The sequence below is a fragment of the Dendropsophus ebraccatus genome, chromosome 3 (assembly GCF_027789765.1).
Source record: "Dendropsophus ebraccatus isolate aDenEbr1 chromosome 3, aDenEbr1.pat, whole genome shotgun sequence".
Lineage (NCBI taxonomy): Eukaryota > Metazoa > Chordata > Amphibia > Anura > Hylidae > Dendropsophus > Dendropsophus ebraccatus.
Genome location: NC_091456.1, coordinates 152,845,686 through 152,866,563, shown reverse-complemented (window position 1 = coordinate 152,866,563; position 20,878 = coordinate 152,845,686). Strand labels below are relative to the sequence as shown.

The following is a 20,878-nucleotide window of genomic DNA, read 5'->3' as shown; positions in this document are numbered from 1 at the left end:
CCTGGGAAAGCTGGGTGACCTTCAGCAAGGGCATGGAAGTTACAGTCTGGTGCCCAGGGACTTAACCTTCTGGGGACCAGACTGTTCTGGCACTGCACCAGCAAGGAAGGGGGTAAAGTGCAACTGGGGCAGATGCAGTGCACTCTCCATGGGGGGGTTGATGGTAGGGGCTGGGGGTCACCTGCTGCCTCTTCCTCGGCAGTTGCCAGCAGTCTTGGTATGTCCCGTAAGCCCCGACCCCCGCAGCGGTAAGCCTCGCGCCCTGTACCACCTGAAGTCCATAAAGGGGGCGAGGCTTATCATCGCTGGGGGTAGAGCTTACCGGGACTGCTGGCAACTGCCGAGGAAGAGGCAGCAGGTAACCCCCAGCCCCTACCATCACCCCCCCCCCATGGAGAGCGAACTGCATCTGCCCCAGCAAGGAAGGGGGCACTTAACCCCCTTCCTTGCTGGTGCAGGTGCAGTGCCAGAACAGTCTGACTCCCAGGGGGCTTAAGCCCCTGGTAACCAGACTGTAACTTCTGTGAGGGGGAATTCAAATTTCGAGCTAAGAAGCAGAATGCTTTCTGCTTCTGGCTGGGAAACCCGTAGAGAAGGGAATCCCGGCTTAATTAGGGGATTCCCTGCTCCTGTAATGTAAGAAGGGGTGCGCCATGCACCCCTCCTTACTGTACAGCCACAGAGGGTTAGTATTGATGCTACTGCATCACTACTTAACCCCATACACTCTGTGGACCGGGTGCACTGCACCCGACCCACTGGGCATACCCACTGAGTTTGGGACCCATGTGCGGCAATTTTAGATAGTCGCACATGATAAATCATGCCTACTTTCAGCATAAGCTGAAGTAGGCATGATCAGCCTAAGTCGGTGAATTGTTGCAAAATTTTGCGCAGCTCTGTGGGTGTGCAAAATTTTGCTAAATTTTCATTAAAAAAAAATGGCCTATATTGTTGATAAATCTCCCCATATGTAACTATATATACTTTATCTCATGAGAGAAAAAAGGAAGAACAATGCTGCAAGACAACTTAAAGTGATACTGTGACCAACTGTAAAAACATATTAAAGGGGTATTCCCTCCAAAATAATTTTTGCATTATTACGTTGCCCACCCGTAGCTTTCCATCTTTCCAATATAAAGTTATTATGGATTTTGCACAGTTTTGCTGTTATCTAGATGAACTTATCCCCACCGAATGCATAGAATCATCAACTCTCAATCCAACCCGACACGCTCCCTGCTCCTGACCCCCACCCTCGGAGTCGGCATCACGTGTCCTCCCTCTCTTCAATGGGCCGGGTTAGCGCTTCTAACCCGTCTCACTGAAGTGAAGGAGGATAGTGAGACAGCTACAGCTGCTGTTCACCTGCTGGACGGCGGCGGCATCACCCTTGGCATCCTGAACCCGGCACTCAACCGCGGCCCGCGGCCAGCAGCCCCCCCCCTCCCTTGATTCACTGGCTGGCCCGTGGCTAGTAACCCCCCCCCCCCTCCCGGGACATGTGTGTGTAATATTAGCCCGTGGATGACAGAACTGCAGTGCATCCAACCCCCGCACCCGGAACTCACCCGCTACTTCAGCCACGCCGATTCAGGGGATCCGGCGCCGTCACTCACAGCCCTCACGGAGCGGGCGCCGTCGCTCACAGCCTGCTGCAGGAGACCTAATGAACTTTGTCCTCCTGTGAGAGCCGAGTACCGGCGGGAGACAGAGATTGCCGAGTCTCCGGTACTCGGCTCTCACTGGAGGACAAAGTTTATTACCTCTCCTGCAGCAGGCTGTGAGTGACGGCGCCCGCTCCGTGGGGGCTGTGAGTGACGGCGCGGGATCACCTGAATCGGCGTGGCTGGAGTAGCGGGTGAGTTCCGGGTGCGGGGGTTGGATGCAGCGCAGTTCTGTCATCCACAGACTAATATAACACACACATGTCCCGGGGGGTGTTAGCCGCGGGCCAGTCAGTGAGTCAAGGGGGGGGCTGCGGGCCGCGGGTGAATGCCGGGTTCAGGGGGGGCTGTGAGTGACGGGGCCAGAGCTTGCTGGGTCACTGCTGAAAGCCGCACCGCTGATCTGGTGAGAGACGCTTCTGTATGCATTGACCCAGCAAGCTCCTTCTCCCGCCGGTACTTGGGTCTCACAGGGGGACAAAGTTCATTATCCATGAGATCCGGTCCCGTTACTCACAATCCCCAGAGATCAGCCATCCTTCGCCTGCTACTCCAGCCCGGGGATCCGGCCCTGAGCTGGAGTAGCGTGCGCCATCACTCACAGCCTTCACAGCCTGCTGCAGAGAAAATTAATTTTGGGAATATCTCCTTTGCAGCAAGTGACCCCCCTATGATCACTGTGTGTTTTGTTGCTTAGTAAACATAGTCCTGTTGGCAGTGGGCAGGAAGAAAGCAAAGGGGGCGGGTACAAAGGGTCCAATCAGGGAGAAGCAATGCATGATGGGAAATGTAGTTTCCTATCTTGGTTATAGATGGCTCTCAGAAAAACTTTTAACCCAGGAACGGCAGCAACTAGAAAAACAGGAGATGGCTCAAAATACTCAGGGGGACTTGGCGAGTAAGACCAGCTAGGTTTGGGAGCATTTCATTTTTTTAGCTCTTGGGGGAATACCCCTTTAAGAAGTTTATATTCACTGTCAGTTTTTATACAAAGTATCATGTACTATATTGGTTCTCAACCAATGGCTCAGGAGCAACATGTAAGCCGTGTTATTATATAGGTTAGATTATATAGGTATCGCAACCAAATTGTGAGTCCCTGTGCTTCTTCAGGCAATGGGCACAGTGGGGGAGATTTATCAACAGGGGATTTTTCTAGATGTGGTCTATTTCTGCTTTGATATAGAAGAAATCAATCGCACTAAAAGCCTTCAGGCTAAGTCACTCACTATTGGGTCTCCACTGACCCTCCAATACCAATATCAGAAGAAAATAGTGAGAGTAAATACGTGTAACACACGAGAGTACCTGAGTATCGTAAGATAGTAGTCCTCCTGCTGAGCGGGATACCAGTGTAGAAAGGAATCCAAACACTGGTACTGCAATCCAATTTGCTTCTTTATTTTCTAACAAGATACTCGGTACACTTCAGCTCACCGGCTGATCCACACACCCAAGCGTCCACCTGGTGTCCTGCGGACGTTTCGGAGGATAAGGCTCCTCCTTCCTCATGCGCAAGGACGTAGGGGGTGGAAGGTCTAATATATGCAAGAGCTTAAGCCCCTGGGAGCCAGACTGTAACTTCTGTGCCGGGATTTTAAATTTCCCACCCAGAAGCAGACTGCTTTCTGCTTTTGGGTGGGAAACCCTGTAGGCAGGGAATCCCGGCTTAATTAAGGGATTCCCCGCTCCTGTACTGCAAGGAGGGGTGTGCTAAGCACCCCTCCTTACTGTACAGCCCCAGGGGGTTAGTAGTGATGCTACTGCATCACTACTTAACCCTTTACCCTCCATGGACCGGGTGCACTGCACCCGACCCATGGAGCATACCGGCTCCACATTATAGGTGGTGAAATAGACCACCTCTAGTGTGGAGTGAGTTTGCGACACATGTGCGACTATTTTAGATAGTCGCACATGATAAATCATGCCTACTTTCAGCGTAAGCTGAAGTAGGCATGATCAGTCTAAGTCAGTGAAATGTCGCAAAATTTTGCGCAGCTATGCGGGTGCGCAAAATTAAGCGACATTTTCACGTCTAAAAACCTGTCTAAAACATTGATAGATCTATCCCAGTGTGAACACTCCAAATGTTTATACAAAGTGCAAAGTCAGTCCAGCTCCTGAAGTATTTGAGAGATAACCAGGACACCAATTTTAAAATGTACAGATACATACATTTTATTTTTCATAAATTTAAGTAGGAGAATAACATTGGGAGTTTTTTTTTTTTTTTTTTTTTGCCGGACAGGTAAGGGAAATTATTTTTTGGCGGTTGGGGTAAAGGAAATGGGAAAAGGGGGGGGGGGTGGATTTCTTTTGTTTTCTCTCATACTTTTTCTTGGGGCTGAGTTGTTCTTTTCTTTCTCCACCAGAATATGAAGATACTGAAAGAAATAAAAATGAAGGGCAGTTAGTTGCTGTCTACCATCCTAAACATGTAAACTATGTGGCTTAGGATATGTATTACATATGATAAATATTGATAGCATAGTTATCTATAATAGGTCTATATCTCTGTATCAACTGCAGGAACGTTCTTTTTTTTTTACAATTGACTTCAATGGTTTTTACAATTGACTACAATTCACTTAAATGTTAAGTGCAGCCGCCGGCTGACTTTACATTGTGGGAACAGCGTCCAGAAATAATAGGCATGTACATTATTTTAACACCCTTTCTAAAGAAAGGGCGTTAAAATACCAATGTGTGCATACAGCGGATGGCATTGCATTGACTTCAATGCAATGCCGCACCTGCAGTAAAGAACGGACGCTGATTCCATTGCAATCAGCGTCCATTCCTTACTGAAAAAGAACGTAGTGTGAACATAGCCTAATAGTATCTTATTAGTGTTACATACCATATGGCAGAGATCAGAATCAGGGTGATAAAGACAGCCCCGCATATTGCCAGGAAAGGTGTATTATTATGCTGATGATGATGGATCACTGGTTGTTCATCAGTTGGCAGCTCAAACACAGGGAGGTCAAGTTCTTCAGGGAGAGTAGGAAGAGTGAGATAATGTTCTTCAACCACATTTTCTGGTCTTTCTTTAACTAAATAAAAAATAGTGTTAATAGTACATAATATCAAGAAAACAAAATCTAAAAATATTAGAAGTTATAGTCTTTAGCAAACTTGCCAAAATGTCAGGGTTGTGCAACATTCTCCAAACCCGAACACTTGGCAGTTGTCTCCTGGTGGCCGGAGAAGTTTGCTGCTGCCCTAGGGCTGTCAGGAAAACATGGATACCGCCTATAGCTCTACCCATTGGTTTCATGGACTCCCTGGACCTACTTCAGCTGCCAGTAGTCAAATGCCAAATGTTTGGTCCAAAAAATTCTATGGAAACTCGAGCAGCTCAGCAAGTTCACCCAACACAAGTCATACAGGAATTTTACAGCAATGAAAAAGTATTGATCTGCAGGGTGATTATAAATATACAGGTGGGTTTTAATCTCATCAGCTCCGCAGCTTCAAAACATCTTATTTGAAGATTTGGGGGGGGGGGGAGATATTTTGCCATAATTTAGCTCTTGACACAATGTGTTGATATGGATAAGGATGTTTGGAAAGTTTAGATGCCAGACTTAGTCACTGGGTGATATTGTTACTTCTTGTATGAAGAATGTACACACGTATATGAGCTGCTTACAAAAAATGAAGTATTGAGCATTTCAAAAAAGAATCGATTGTACGTGTCTAATACTTGCTGATGTGGAATAAAAAACCTGACATTATTGGCCGTAAATTACATTAGAGGTAGAAAATAAACAGCCGTCTATTACTAAATATATCACTATTTTATAGGTAGAAAAAACTGCTCAAAAACTGGTGTGTACATAGCCTGGAAGTTACATTACATTAGTTATATTTTAGAACTAGAATCTTGTACAGTACAATAGTCATACATCAATATATCTAAATCCATTATTCAGTAAAATGTCAGTAATAATGTAATGTAATAATACCTTTCACATTGTACACATGTTTAGCCACAGGCACCCCGGAATTAAGTACAGTGATACAGGTGTACTTTCCAGATTCGTGTTTTTGTATGCCCCTGAACTCAATGTTGGCCTCATCAGTGACAATTATATCTGGATCAGCGTTCTGGAGGGATAATAAATATGATTGTTAGATCCTATATGTCTCAGGGGCTTATAACTAAGATTATTTATGTCACGGTGTTGACCATGGAATACAACAAACAAGGTAACTTTAATAATGAAATCACTGCCAAGTTAGTTTATAATTCAAAGAATTTTCTTCCCCTAACTGCACTCAAGGTCTCATCTAAGCCTGATACTTTGATAGAGTTAGGGTACCTTCACACGTACCGGATCCACAGCGGATCTCACGCTGCGAGTTTTCAGCGAAATCCGCTGCGGATCCTGATAGTGTGAAGTTGAATGGGTCACATACGCGTAGCGGAATTTTCATTTTCATCGCCAGGTGCCTGGCCAATCAGTGCATGGCAGCACTGATTGGCTGATGGGGAGTGAGGGGAGCCGGGAGCCTCACACAAAGCCGCGGCCTCGGCGGGGGGTTAAAGGGGCCGGGTCACATACTGACAGAATGAAAATTCCGCTGTGGATATGTAACCCCATAGACCTTCACACTACATGGATTCACAGCGGATTTCGCTGCAACAGAGCAGCTATGCAGATGCCTGGCAGCTCCATTTCCTCACAGCAGGGCTCCTAGCGATCAGACACTTGCCACCTATCCTGTAGATAGCTGATGAGTGTTGTTGCTGGTAAAACCCCTTTGGTGTCAACAGTTTTCTACTTTTTGTTTCTTTCATTAGGAATTTTCAATGTTTTTACCTTATGAAAGTGGTTTTTAAAACCGTCCTCCAGCTTGGCGTACCAGTCATGTTGGCATTCTAGGATAAGGTCTTCATTTTCCGCAATAACTTTGCTTTTCTCTAGATAAAAAAAGTTAACAAGAAATATAGGACTGCACTTTCCATATAGCATAAAAACATATATGCGTCATAGAGAGGGGTTCCATATGTGGGCCTCCCTCTGTTTGTGTAGAGAGATGGATTATTATGTACCATCAACTTACCTCCACAGTCAATAACCTTTTCAAGGTTGTATGCGTGGTCTTTGCATGGTGTGCACTCATATTCAGTCTTTAAATCTGATACAAGAAGAAAAAAATCATTCATGAGTCAATTATTAAAGATGATTTATAATATTTCCTAAAAACAAATCTCATAGTCACTTGGTCATGGGTATCGCCCCTCTGTCCCCTGGACAAAACCCAGGCTGCCCCAAATGGTGCTCCACTTCTGCTTATGGCACCGGAAGGCTTCTCATTGGAGACTTGTAATAATATAACACCCTTCTCATTCAGGAACTATGAAATATTAGAAGGATTTTGAATACTAATAAGAAAGTATACATGGTTGTTTTAGGTCCTGTGTTTTTACTGCATAAAATATGTACATTTATATATAGAAGAATAATATAACTTACCAAAGCATGTATGTTTAGTGCATACACAGCTGCACTGCTCAAAGTATTCTGTGAAGAGAGAAATATATCATATATCATTCAGTCTATTCTGTATGGTACTACTGCATTATCACATCTTACTAGTAACCATACCTTGATTACTCGGAGGGCCCCCAGCACAAATAATCTTCTGCTCCTCGCAGGTGTCACACTGGATGTAATTTTCCACAAGTAAGCCTGGGGAAAGGCAGAGATGTTAAAATGTACAATATTAAACCAGGTAACCACGCACTGCAATACTTATGAGCACCCTCCACACTCCCGAACTCGACCAGTCCGGTAAAGCAAACAATTTATACACAATGAATGTGAAGGAAAGTGATTTTCTCACCAAGTAGCCGCAATCTTCGGGTAATGAAACCCACTTGGCTGCGGAGCAATATACTCACAGAGTCGACTTGACTTCAGTGTTCTTTTTTATTTTCTTGTTTACATAGATGTAGCATACAAAACGTAACATGCTCACAGCTGATGTGACTCTCACTTCCGGATGCCCAAGTACGTCCTCCTCGCGGACGTTTCGGAGGTTCGAACTCCTCCTTCCTCATGGAGCTAAGTGGGTTTCATTACCCTAAGATTGCGGCTACTTGGTGAGAAAATCACTTTCCTTCACATTCATTGTGTATAAAATGTACAATATTAAGACATATGGACAAAAACCTTGTGACTGTGTGTCAGTCACAGTGGTTGCAAGGTATGGGGGTGTACTGTTCTAAAGCTTTCATTCATTTCAATGGAAGCAGTAACTGCATGGAAAGAAGCAACACTTCTTTTTCCATATGGTTCATTTTCTCCCATTGAAGTCAATAGGAGAGGGGTGTATTTTTTTTTTTTGTTTCTTTTTTAAGTGAAACCACATAACTTTTGAGACAAAGTGCAGATAATGCCCATGTGAAAATAACCTTTATAGAAAATATTATTACATTTATATTAAAAATATAAAATCTACTTACCACAGTTGTCAAAGTCTGAAAAAGGACAGAAAAATACAAATATCAGTTTTTTTGTTGTCAGATTCATTTCTCATGTTTCTTCACAAGGTCACTATGTATTTGTAAATAATTTGCATATGATAATAATGTAATATATTCTAATAGAAAAATATAAGTACTCACCTTGCTTGTTTGGGCACTTCCCTAATAAGTGAAATATAGAAATGTAAATTATTAGTGAAAAAATTAATTTTATAACTGTGTTATATGGCTATGTTCCCACACAGTATTTCAATCAGTCTTTTTTCAACCAAAAACTGAAATTTGTTGAAAACACAAAAAATGTGCGAATCTTTCCATTATATTTTGACCTGTCAGTTCCATTCCTGTTTCTGGTTGAAAAAAACTGAAAAAAATACTATGTGAGAACATATCTCTACAAAACTCCCAACATACAGCATGTTATTTGCCCATTTGATTTGGATCAACTCTTCACCCCTTAAGACTCAGGATGTACATTTATGCCCTCAACACTGGGATATGGAACTATGAAGTGAGCTCAGGTGCTGACCTCTCTTCATAGCTATCAGCAACTGCGTCCTCATCATCAATGACGGGCCAATGCAATCATGCAGCTGCCCGCCATTCACCTTCAGGTAAAGTCTGCCTCAGGCAGGCTGTATTACATAGTAGATAAGACTGGTCAATGCTATGCTAATGATTGCATGTAATAGTTCCCCAGGGAGACTCAAAAAGTGTAAAAAAAAAGAAAGTTTTTTACAATGTGCCAAAGACCTTTCCCCAATAGAAGTTTAAATCACCCCTCTTTCCCATTTTATAAATAAAACATGTAAAAATAATAAACATATTATATATTGTAGAGTGCGTAATTGTCCAATCTATTAAAATATAGCAATATTGTTTCTGCACAGTATACAGCGCCAACAAAAGGAAGGAAAAAACCCAGGATTGCTGTTTTTTCATAACATTTTGTGTAAAAAAAAAATAATAAAAAGTGATCAATACGTCCCATCTACAAAAATATCATACTAATAAAAAAGTAGAGATCATGGTGCAAAAAATGACATTGCATCGCCCTGTGTAAATACAAGTGTTAGACGTGTCACAGTAGGGCCATTTTAATCATACCTATTTGCAAAGAAAAAAGTTTTACTGTTAAAAAAGAAAATAAAAAGTTATGACTCTTAGAAGGAGGAGGAAAAGCAAAAATGCAGAAATTAAAATTGTCCTGGTCATTATTGCCATTTTAGGCTGTGTCCTTAAGGGGTTAATATCAGTGTTCTCCATGGTCTCCATAGCATTGCAGGTAACTGTACTCATTAGCATTTATTGGTCTGAACCGCCCACCACCACACCTGGCCTTGTTGCCATAGCAACCACTTCTCCACTGTCCCCATCCTATATTCCAGGCTGAGAGCGGCAGTTAGAGGCAGCAGGATTGGTCGGTTGCAGAATGGACGCTTCTGGTACAGAGAGCTATAATAAGGGAAATGGACCGGACAGGAAGGACTATTCCACTTACGGTTCTCAGCCTCCTCAATTATGGGCTTGATCCTTTCTTGAAGTTTTTGAAACTGAAGTTGAATGACATTAAGTAGGTGGATCCCTAGAATAAATGAAGACAAATAATAAAATTAGTCTCTGCTCCATTTCTGATGACATAATATTCTCTTTATCTACATTGAAAACTCTGTATTTACCTGTAAACTCCAATCCGGCTATGATATCCACGGACTTTTTATACTCGGACACGACGTCACTTATTGTGTATTTGTCTGGAAATGAAAAGACAAAAACAAGTTTCATCATTTATCTCATTTATTTAATCTTCATACAGAAAATGTAATAATAAAAGTAAGAATATCATTACCCATCATGCGGACTTCATTGTTCAGGTAATCCATTATCTGGTTTTGTGCAGCATAGGCCATGTTCTTTATGGATAGATATCCTGACAGGGTCTCCTCCAGGATCTGGTCCTGGATGAGGATGGTGTATTTCTCCATAGCCTTTTTTCCCTCTTTGTCACAGGGAATACAGGATAGGCAACTGGCAACTAGCACCGATGTTATAAGTGCTGAGTGCCACATCATTATTAATAATCAAAATGCAGACAATAGCAAATGGCTACCAGTAACCACTGGTCGCCTGGCAGTCAGATCCTATCTCCTCAGAGAGGAAAACGGAACTGACACAGCGTACAGGATTACACAATGTCTTATGGTGTATGTCATTGTGACATCATGAGATGATGTCATGGGCAATATGCAAATTAGACATTGTAACACAAGAGCAGCTGAAAAGATTAGGGGGAAATCTTATTGTGACATCATAGTAGGACATCATAATAGAAGGAAATTGGGATGTTCACTTAGAAACATTATTATAGAGATTACACATAGAATTAAAGAAGCTGTCTGAGAGGGGGAACAATAGGAGTTGGGAATATTTTAGATTTTGATCATTTTTGTTCTTTCCTTTAGTGCTTTTTGTGCCATTCCTCTGTTATTCCTACTGGAAATATGAATAAAATGGGAATATATTCACACCATGTTTCTGAATAGGCCCCTTGCAGTACGCTACAGTATAGGGCAGCACCCCTTTTTTAATTGGATGCCGACAGATACCTCTAATGTACTGCAGGAACACAAGGCAAATCTAGCCTTTAAAGAAAAGCCATAAAATGGATTTTATGTTCTGCTTTTTTCTCTCAAATACACCAAATTTATCAGGAAAGTGCGGGGCTTCCAAAAGAGTTGCCACAAACCCTCTAACATTTTCATTGTTTTGCTCATTTGAGCAGACATAGCAGAATAATGCCAGTGCCGGACCCTCTGCATGCCAAATACTAACACCACACAACACACCCCAATGGCTGTAATAGGGTCCGGTGGGATTGCTGTGTGGTGTCTGATATTGTTCTGGACAAAGCTGCACTACATGTAACACTACTGTGTCTTGGATTTCTGTTGGAATCTGATATGAAGATGAAACCTCTGAGTCGGATACATACAAGGCTTTATGGATCGGAGTCTTATTATGTGACTTGTGCCCCTGACTTACTAAGATCTTGTATAAAATAGATCTCTGTAATGACGGAGGAGAAATATATAAATGGCTGCAATATACGTCATGAGAAATCACTGGCTGTATTTTCTATTCTCCTAGAGAAGCCAGCAGATGACTGTAGACACAGACTAGCAGTGGTCATATGGCAGCTTCATCAGTATGCATACTATATAGATAAACGCTGGATTCTGCAGGACAGAAGTTGGGCTATATCTGTAGGTAGTTCACTGGAAAAAAAAACTTTCAAATCAATTGGTTCTAAAAAATTGCTAGAGATTTGTAATGTATAAAATTTATTATAAAAAAAAAAATCTCGTCTTCCAGTACTTATCAGCTACTGTATGTCCTGCAGGAAGTGGTGTATTCTTTCCAGCCTGGCACAGTGCTCTCTGTTGACACCTATATACATGACAGGAACTGTCCAGAGCAGTAGCAAATCCCTATATAAAACCTTTCCTGCTCTCAAGACTTAAAATAACACCACTTCCTGCAGGACATACGGCAGCTGATAAGTACCGGCAGACTTGAGATTTTTTTTTTAATAAAGTAAATTACCAATGTCTGTCACTTTCTGGCACCAGTTGATTTGAAAGATTTTTTTTCCGCTTTATTACCCCTTTAAATTAAATATTATTAATATTTAACCATTTGGCAAAAGTAAAGGAGTGTCATGTCATGTTACATTCCATCTGTAACCTTTAGGTCCTTTCTTGCCACCCAGGTAGTAACTATTACAATAGCTCTACAGACACTGTAGAACTGGAATAATTGCTCCCCATAAGAGCCAGTTCACATGGAGCAAAACGGAATTCTCTGCCGCAGAATCCCACCAGCCTCTGTGTCATACTGGCCGTCTATGGCAGGCTAGCACGCCTCTTCTCTCCACGCGGAAGAATGGACATGTCGTGCTAGCCTGCCATAGACGGCCAGTATGACACAGAGGCTGGCGGGATTCCGCAGCAGAGAATTCCGCCATGGAATTCCTCCAGTTTTTTCCATCTGACAGGCAGATTTGTACTTGTCACTTCTAAACTTACTTCTAATGAAAGAAATGACTATAATGAATTACCTCAGAATAAGTGACAGCAAATATTTCTCGGGTCTGACCGCTGAGTCAGGATGCAGATAAAAAAGCAGGACGGCAGACATTTATGTTTTATTAAAATATTGCAAACTTTATTTTAAGCTACAGTGGCATAAAACAGTAACATTTTGGACTCTTAAGATCCTTTATGAGGAATGTATAAAGTGCATTCGGACACATGGTCGTAGTTTGTAGTACTAATGCATTTTCTATTAAAGGGACTGAGTGAGCAGAAAATAATGAGAAAGTTTTTTGATCTGTTAATTTTTTTTTGTGATTTTCTATTTTTATATTCCAGGATTACAGTAATAGTTGACACTGATATACAGAAAACACAGAATTCACCATACACAATAAGAGATGGTGACAGCTAACCTGCACAATGACCTCTACACGGGTTAAACAACATGCCTAGAAAACTCAGTTTCTAGGCATGAAGTCATTGAATCTTCATTTAGCTATTGTTCATGTGGCTGCTGTAAAGCGTGTTTCTGGGTCCTGTTGAGGCTGTTTTCACTTTGGCTGACCCCTCTATATCACTATGTGTGCCCCCTCTATATCACTGTGTGTGACCCCCTCTATATCACTATGCGTGACCCCTCTATATCACTATGCGTGACCCTTCTATATATTACTATGTGTGACCCCTCTATAGCACTATATGTGGCCTCTATATCACTATGTCTGACCCCTCTATATCACTATGTGTGACCCTTCTATATATTACTATGTGTGACCCCTCTATAGCACTATATGTGGCCACTATATTACTATGTGTGACCCCTCTATATCACTATGTCTGACCCCTCTCTATCACTATGGCTGACCCCTCTATATCACTATGTGTGCCCCCTCTATATCACTGTGTGTGACCCCCTCTATATCACTATGCGTGACCCTTCTATATATTACTATGTGTGACCCCTCTATATATTACTATGTGTGACCCCTCTATAGCACTATATGTGGCCTCTATATCACTATGTCTGACCCCTCTATATCACTATGTGTGACCCTTCTATATATTACTATGTGTGACCCCTCTATAGCACTATATGTGGCCTCTATATTACTATGTGTGACCCCTCTATATCACTATGTCTGACCCCTCTCTATCACTATGGCTGACCCCTCTATATCACTATGTGTGACCCCTCTATATCACTATGTGTGCCCCCTCTATATCACTGTGTGTGACCCCCTCTATATCACTATGCGTGACCCTTCTATATATTACTATGTGTGACCCCTCTATAGCACTATATGTGGCCTCTATATCACTATGTCTGACCCCTCTATATCACTATGTCTGACCCCTCTCTATCACTATGGCTGACCCCTCTCTATCACTATGGCTGACCCCTCTATATCACTATGTCTGACCCCTCTATATCACTATGTGTGACCCCTCTATATCACTATGGCTGACCCCTCTATAACACTATATGTGGCCTCTATATCACTATGGCTGACCCCTCTATATCACTATGGCTGAGCCCTCTATATCACTATATGTGACCTCTATATCACTATGGCTGACCTCTATATCACTATGTCTGACCCCTCTATATCACTATGGCTGACCCCTCTATATCACTATATGTGACCTCTCTATATCACTATATGTGACCTCTCTATATCACTATGGCTGACCCCTCTATATCACTATATGTGACCTCTAAATCACTATGGCTGACCTCTATATCACTATGTCTGACCCCTCTATATCACTATGGCTGACCCCTCTATATCACTATATGTAACCTCTATATCACTATGGCTGACCCCTCTATATCACTATGTCTGACCCCTCTATATCTCTATGGCTGACCTCTATATCACTATGGCTGACCCCTCTATATCACTATATGTGACCTCTAAATCACTATGGCTGACCTCTATATCACTATGTCTGACCCCTCTATATCACTATGGCTGACCCCTCTCTATCACTATGGCTGACCCCTCTCTATCACTATGGCTGACCCCTCTATATCACTATGCCTGACCTCTATATCACTATGATTGACCTCTATATCACAGGTATCTGGCATTGTTAGCGGTGTGTCTTTGTGTATGGTGAATATTAGTTAGAAACATAGAAGATTGTCAGTAAGAAAATACCACCTGCTCCATCTAGTCTAGTTCTGAGTTGTTCAGGACATGGAGGCTGGAGACTGGCTGCATCCCCTGCACACACAGGAGAATCTGCTTTATATTTTTGCCTTATATTTCCTCAAAAGTCACTCCGGGAACATGTAGGACATTACACAGAAGCTTCTAAGCCAGTTCTACTTTACATTAGTTGGACAAATAAGTCCCTGGTGTCTTACTGGCCACTTATGAAGGAGCTGGATTCGGGAGTCGGAGTTGGTCCTGATAAAGTTCAGGAGTCTGAACCGGAGTCAGAGCTGCAATTTATTGCCTCTACAGCCCTGGTTTTCTGACCCTGTTCTATTGTGTTATATGTCTGTTTGTCTTGTTCCGTGTTCACTTACTTAAGTTAGGGAATGCCCCCCAGTTGTCCACTGCTACCTAAGAGCAATTGAGGTAAGTAGGCAGGGACAGCGGGGTGGGTGCCAACATCAGGGCTGCACCAGTCTTGTGTTCTTCAGTCCCCAACTCTGACAATAGGTGTTTCTAAACTAGAGTTTAAAATAGACAGATGTAGGGAAGCACATGCTGGCCCTTTAAATATCTGACATTGGATGCACATGGGCTCCATAGACCAGACCATGAAATTCATGGACAGAGAGATCATTATCCGGGGAACAGAGCGGGGTACATTGCAGGACCTGGCAGCATGGGCAAGATATAGGACTGGCATGTCAAACTCTGGCCTGCCGAGGACATCAATTGATTTCCTAGAACTGGCCCGCCAATGTCCCAGCGGATTATAATATAGGTTGTCCAATTGGCCGCTCAGACCACCTATATTATAGTCTTCTAGGACGCAGGCAGTTTTAAGCCTTTGGCCTGGAAGTGAATGAGTCACGTCCAGGCAGCGTGGTAACATTACCACCATGGGAGGGCTGGCTACTATGTGCGCCACTATTGGAAGAGGCGCACACCGCTCTGCACGCTTTAATAAATATCATGGATGGCCCACGATTTTGTCCAATTTTTTAATTTTGGCCCACTATGTATCTGAGTTTGACACCCCTGATATAGGACACTGGCGGCCCACCAACCTACTGCCGACCTACTAAATGCCGACAATGAGAACAAAGACATTTGGGTTTCCATGAAGATGATTGTCTAACATTATATGAATCAATTAGAAGAAAGTAAATCTGTTGTGTAGAAAGTGTGTTTAAAGCTCCGGGTTCATCAGAAGGCAAGCACAAAATAATATAGTACACGGAGTACAGCAAGCATGAAAAATATTGACTTTATTCTATTATAGCTATTAACTACATCTGGATAACTCGATTCAACTTCATGAACTTCATTATCAATGGAATATCTTGGAATATATCATCACATAAGTTGGGTCTAATTTAGTTACATAGACTGCCTTCCTTTGCGGCAATAAGCTAGAAAAATGAAGCCATCGGACTTAATAGCTGCATCAGGCACTGCCGCCATCATGATGACAAATACAGGGATTAAAGGAAACGTTTATTAGCAAGAACAAATCACCGAGAATACAGTTTGCTTAACGTTCACTCGTTCTTTTATGGGAAATGTTAATCTTTGTTTTGTTAATTCTATGATGCGTTTCTACAACATAACAATCACAATCTAATGGATTTTCTCTGAGAAAATGGAGGATATTAAAACATACGCTAAAACTGGGCTACATATTTATTTGCCTTTCAATGTAAGGTTTTTAATGGGGTTCTTGAGGAGTTTACCACAAATGAAGTAGTTCAAAAAATACACTGCCAACGTATTATTAAAATCACAACTCACTGCTATGGGACTAACCGAGATCAGGCTCAGCTATAAGTATCATTCCCATAGACAGAGAATGGAGCGATGGCCATACAAGTGTATGGAAAATTAAGGGACCGCTGTTTTTTTCAATCAGAGCCCCAGAAATAATGCATCATTTACTTTTCCAGTGGATAGCAACCCATATAAGAAAAGTTTTTATGTGTCTTAGATCAGGGCCACACTACATTTTTGCAATCCATTTTTTTATCTGTTTTTACAAAACATGGCTTTAAAAAAGGGATGGAAAAATGGATGTATTTGTGTGCATCCGCTTTGATCCATTTTTCTATTGACTTTCATTATAAATAAAGGGAAATGAAAACGCATCAATTTTTTTTACATACAGTACACAAAAACCTTTCCATCCCTTATTTGTAAAAACAGATAAAAAAAAAAAACTATTGCAAAAACATAACATGAGCCCAGCCTTATGGTGCGTATACACAGACAGATTTATCTGACAGATCTTTGAAGCCAAAACCAGTCAAATCCTGGTTTTTGCTTGAAATCTTTGGCAGATAATCTGTCAGATAATCTTTCTGTGTAAATGGACCCTTACACTTACTAAGCTATTGTAATTGTTCTTATTTTTCTTAGGCTATGTGCACACTGTGTAAGAGACCGGCTGATCACGGAAGGGCTGGTCTCTGAAAAGATCATCCCGGCCGGTACTGCAGTACTGGCCGGATAATCTTTTCGGCGGCGCGGTTCTGATGCAGGCACATCAGTGCGCACCCGCATCAGAACTCTCCACTGCACACTATGGAGCTGCCGCTTGCTCCATAGTGTGCACTGGCATGGTTTTCTGCGTCCACTATTCACTGAATAGCGGCCACAGAAAACTGACATTTGTGGCGCCACTAGGGATCCCGGACGGAGCGTATACTATGTGTATACACTTCGGTCGGGATCCCATAGACAGAGAGGTAACATATATTTTCTTAATAATCACGGCCATTGTACAACGTGAACATAGCCTTATAATGTTTTTTTTTCTTATAGAAACTCATGTTAAAGGGGTAGTCCTATCTGATAAAGTTCTCCTCTATGCATAGAATATAACGTAAGTAGCTGGTCACAGGGGTCCAACTGCTAGGGCCCACACAATCTTAAGAATGGGGACCCCAGTCTCTTGTTAGAATGGATCAGCAAGTCGTACATGGCTGCTGCATCTCTATTCATTCTCTATGGAAGCAATGGCCTGAGGTCCCTATTCTTCAGATCATAAGGCATTACAGCATATAGCCCCACCGTGATTAGTGAGTCATCTCCTGTGGATAGGGGATAAATATGTCAGATGTGAATATCATTTTATAGAGAATCTGTGAGCTCTGTGTCATGCTCAGAACTCTGCATGATTGATTTACAGGGTTTGGTTTCCAGAAGTGAGCCCTGTACGTCTAGCATGCAGGAGAGGGAAGAGTGGGGGAGGGAGAATGCATGCATGCAGCCGCTCAGCCCTGCCTCTGAGCTTATAAGAAAAACATCATTTTATGTCTGCAGCTCTGAGCATAATATACAGGTAACAGATTCCCTTTAAACTTTAGTAAAATAAATGGAGAGTTTTAAATAACCTTTGCAAGTAAATAAAACAAAGGGTAACTATCAGCCGGTTAAAGGGTAACTATCAGCCAGTTAAAAGCATTGGGGAATTTTCTAACCTTAATTTTTTTTACCCTTGAAGGAAGAAATGTCATCCATTGAGACAGCCAATCACGTCCTACTGATGAGAGGTGCTGACCAATGAATACAGTGAGCTGTACATGACTGACAACGTCCCTGTGGACAACACACCACTCTGTAGGACTGTAAACAGAGAAGCATTAGGAGACCCACACAGTGTCAGTGAAAGAATGGTGCCTGCTCCTAAATTACATTTTAGTATTTTATTTTAGACCCAGAAAACCCCCCAAAAAGTTAATAATTTGTTTGACTTCAGGGCAAAATTGTAGTTCATACTGTGTGATTGAGAGAACTGCTCGTAAACTAATTTCACAATTACAGTGATATTGACAATGCTACCTCTATTGACTTAAAATATTTTTTCCTGTTGCTACTATAGTGCCAACATATCATCATACATAGATGGTGATTACATCCGTCCCTGAGATTTTTCAGTGCACTACTCTTTTTATGGTGATGAAATGGTGCAGTGTGACCATTACTGTGCCTATATACATTATAATGGGTTGGTAGTAGAGATGAGCAAACCTGGAGCATGCTCGAGTCGATCCGAACCCGAACTTTTGGCATTTGATTAGCGGTGGCTGCTGAAGTTGGATAAAGCCCTAAGGCTATGTGAAAATCATGGATATAGTCATTGGCTGTATCCATGTTTTCCAGACAACCTTAGAGCTTTATCCAAGTTCAGAAGCCCCAGCTTATCAAATACCGAACGTTCGGGTTCGGATCAACTCGAACCCGAACCCAGTTTACTCATCTCTAGTTGGTAGTTATTTTTAGGGAAATCTGATTTAGTTTTCAATCTGATTCCCTTTACAGACAAAAATAGAAAATTGCTGCAGCAAACTCCACTAAAGTGCTGGCTATTTGTTTGCTTTTAGATTCCATTTACAGTCAGATACCTGGCCTGTTAAAATACAGTATATTCCACACAGAGACAATAAAGTAAATAAACACAAACAACTTAGAAGTTCAAAAAAAAAATTAAGGTATAAAAGCACCCAGAATTTGCTTCAGTTCAAAAGTCTATGTATGTAAATGTCTATGTATAGTAGTATAACATGGATGACAACCTTCAATACAGTAGACATCAGCAGAGACAGAAACATTGCGGAACTGTGCTTCTGTCATTCATCTTTGTTTTTCCTATAGATAGCGAATGTGATTTTATCAAGCAGAAACATGCAATTATTCAGATTTCCTATCACAACTATACCGGCTGCGAAAAAATAGCTTTTCTATTTGCTGTTCCACACATCCTGCCGGCTATTTCCTTGGTTCTATTTATGTTTAAATAAACGCTTTTTGGCAGAAGAAAGACGTTAAATTACTCGCATTTTCTCACAGCTAGGATCTGTGTGTGGATGAATACTGAGCAACACACAGTCCTAGCAACAGCAATAGGTTACAGTCATATTACATAGAAAGGAGAAGAAAAACCAAGGCTAATATTCCAGTTTTGTATTCCCTTTGCTTCACATTTATGTTGCACCTTAAAGGGGTAGTGCGGCAGTAAAGAATTATTCACAGACTAACACAGATTACAAAGTTATACAACTTTGTAATGTGTGTTATGTCTGTGAATGGCCCCCTTCCCCGTGTCCCACCACCCCCAACCGTGTACCCGGAAGTGTGGTGCGCTATACTCACCTGTCACATGCCGACACCAGTCTCATAACTGTGCTCAGCCAATCGGCCGCGTCATCAGCCGCTCAGCCGCGATTGGCTGAGCATAACTGTGCTCAGCCAATCGCGGCTGAGCACTGTTGTGACGCGGCAGAGGGGGGACGGGCGGCAGCGACTCAGCCATCCGTCCAAAGATGACGTTTGGCACAAGATGGCGGACGGCCCTCGACACGGATCAGGTAATGTATAATGCACCAACACTTCCGGGTACACGGGTGGGGGGGGGGGACACGGGGAAGGGGCGATTCACAGACATAACATACATTACAAAGTTGTATAACTTTGTAATGTGTGTTATTCTGTGAATAATTTCTGAGCGCCACACTACCCCTTTAAAGGGGTGTCCCACAAACTAAGAATAATTGTCTCTGTAAGACACACAAAACAGTTTTAATTTTTAATTAGTTTGAACACTCAGAGACTATGTTCCCACACAGAATTTTTGCTCAGTATTTAGGTCAGTATTTTGCAACCAAAACCAGGAGTGGATTGAGTCCACCTGAACCCGATCGTTCAGCATTTGATTAGCGGTGGCTGCTGAAGTTGGATAAAGCCATAAGGCCATGTAGAAATCATGGATATAGTCATTGGCTGTATCCATGTTTTCCAGACAACCTTGGAGCTTCATCTAACTTCAGCAGCCCCCGCAAATCAAATACCGAACGCTCGGGTTCGGATGGACTCGAGCATGCTGGAGGTCCGCTCATCTCTATTCTCACACTGTTGAAATCTAGTCGATGGATGTCATTTAATGGCAAATACCGTATGCTATTTCAAAACACATCCACTCAATTTTAACAGTGTGTGAACATAGCCTCTCTATGTTTTCAATCCAATCCTGGTTTTGGTTGCAAAATACTGAGCGAAAATACTGTATGGAAACATAGCCAGAAACTGCAGTTACACACTTGTCATGGGATTTACGCTATACTTTTAATGGTGGGTAGGTGGCAAGGGATTCAGGGTTGGTATCAGGTTTAAAATGCTGGAAAAATTGCATTTATGTATTTTTGGAAACTGGTTAATTGTCCATGTTTTTATACAAAAATAATAAAAAGTGAATAAAAATAATTATGGTGGTCACACAAACTCAAGAGCTTAGTCCCATTGTCAAGTTTCTCTTATACACAGGCAGTGGAGAGAATCTTGCTATTGTACCGGCCAATCATTAGGAATCAAGGCGCTAAAAAAGAAGCTTCTTCCCACCTGCACAGGACACAATGAGGGAGATTTATCAAACATGGTGTAAAGTGAAACTGGCTCAGT

General features: G+C 42.1%; 1 protein-coding gene across 4 annotated transcripts in view; it reads right to left on the bottom strand.

Annotated features, from left to right (window-relative positions):
- Positions 1-3,879: 3,879 nt before the first annotated feature.
- Positions 3,880-20,878, bottom strand: part of LOC138787390 (uncharacterized) — a 406,633-nt gene continuing 389,634 nt past the window's right edge. For 2 of the 4 annotated variants that reach the window (XM_069964666.1, XM_069964667.1), the window contains 9 exons: positions 8,314-8,334; positions 8,152-8,166; positions 7,292-7,375; positions 7,160-7,207; positions 6,747-6,821; positions 6,503-6,603; positions 5,645-5,786; positions 4,534-4,729; positions 3,880-4,057 (listed from right to left, as the gene is read on the bottom strand). In XM_069964666.1, the coding sequence (XP_069820767.1) occupies positions 4,000-4,057; positions 4,534-4,729; positions 5,645-5,786; positions 6,503-6,603; positions 6,747-6,821; positions 7,160-7,207; positions 7,292-7,375; positions 8,152-8,166; positions 8,314-8,334 (740 nt within the window). In that variant the 3' untranslated portion in view covers positions 3,880-3,999. Of the gene's footprint in view, positions 4,058-4,533; positions 4,730-5,644; positions 5,787-6,502; positions 6,604-6,746; positions 6,822-7,159; positions 7,208-7,291; positions 7,376-8,151; positions 8,167-8,313; positions 8,335-9,673; positions 9,758-9,851; positions 9,927-10,021; positions 10,350-20,878 lie in introns of those variants that run through there. The other 2 variants (XM_069964668.1, XM_069964670.1) reach the window with 2 other exon arrangements.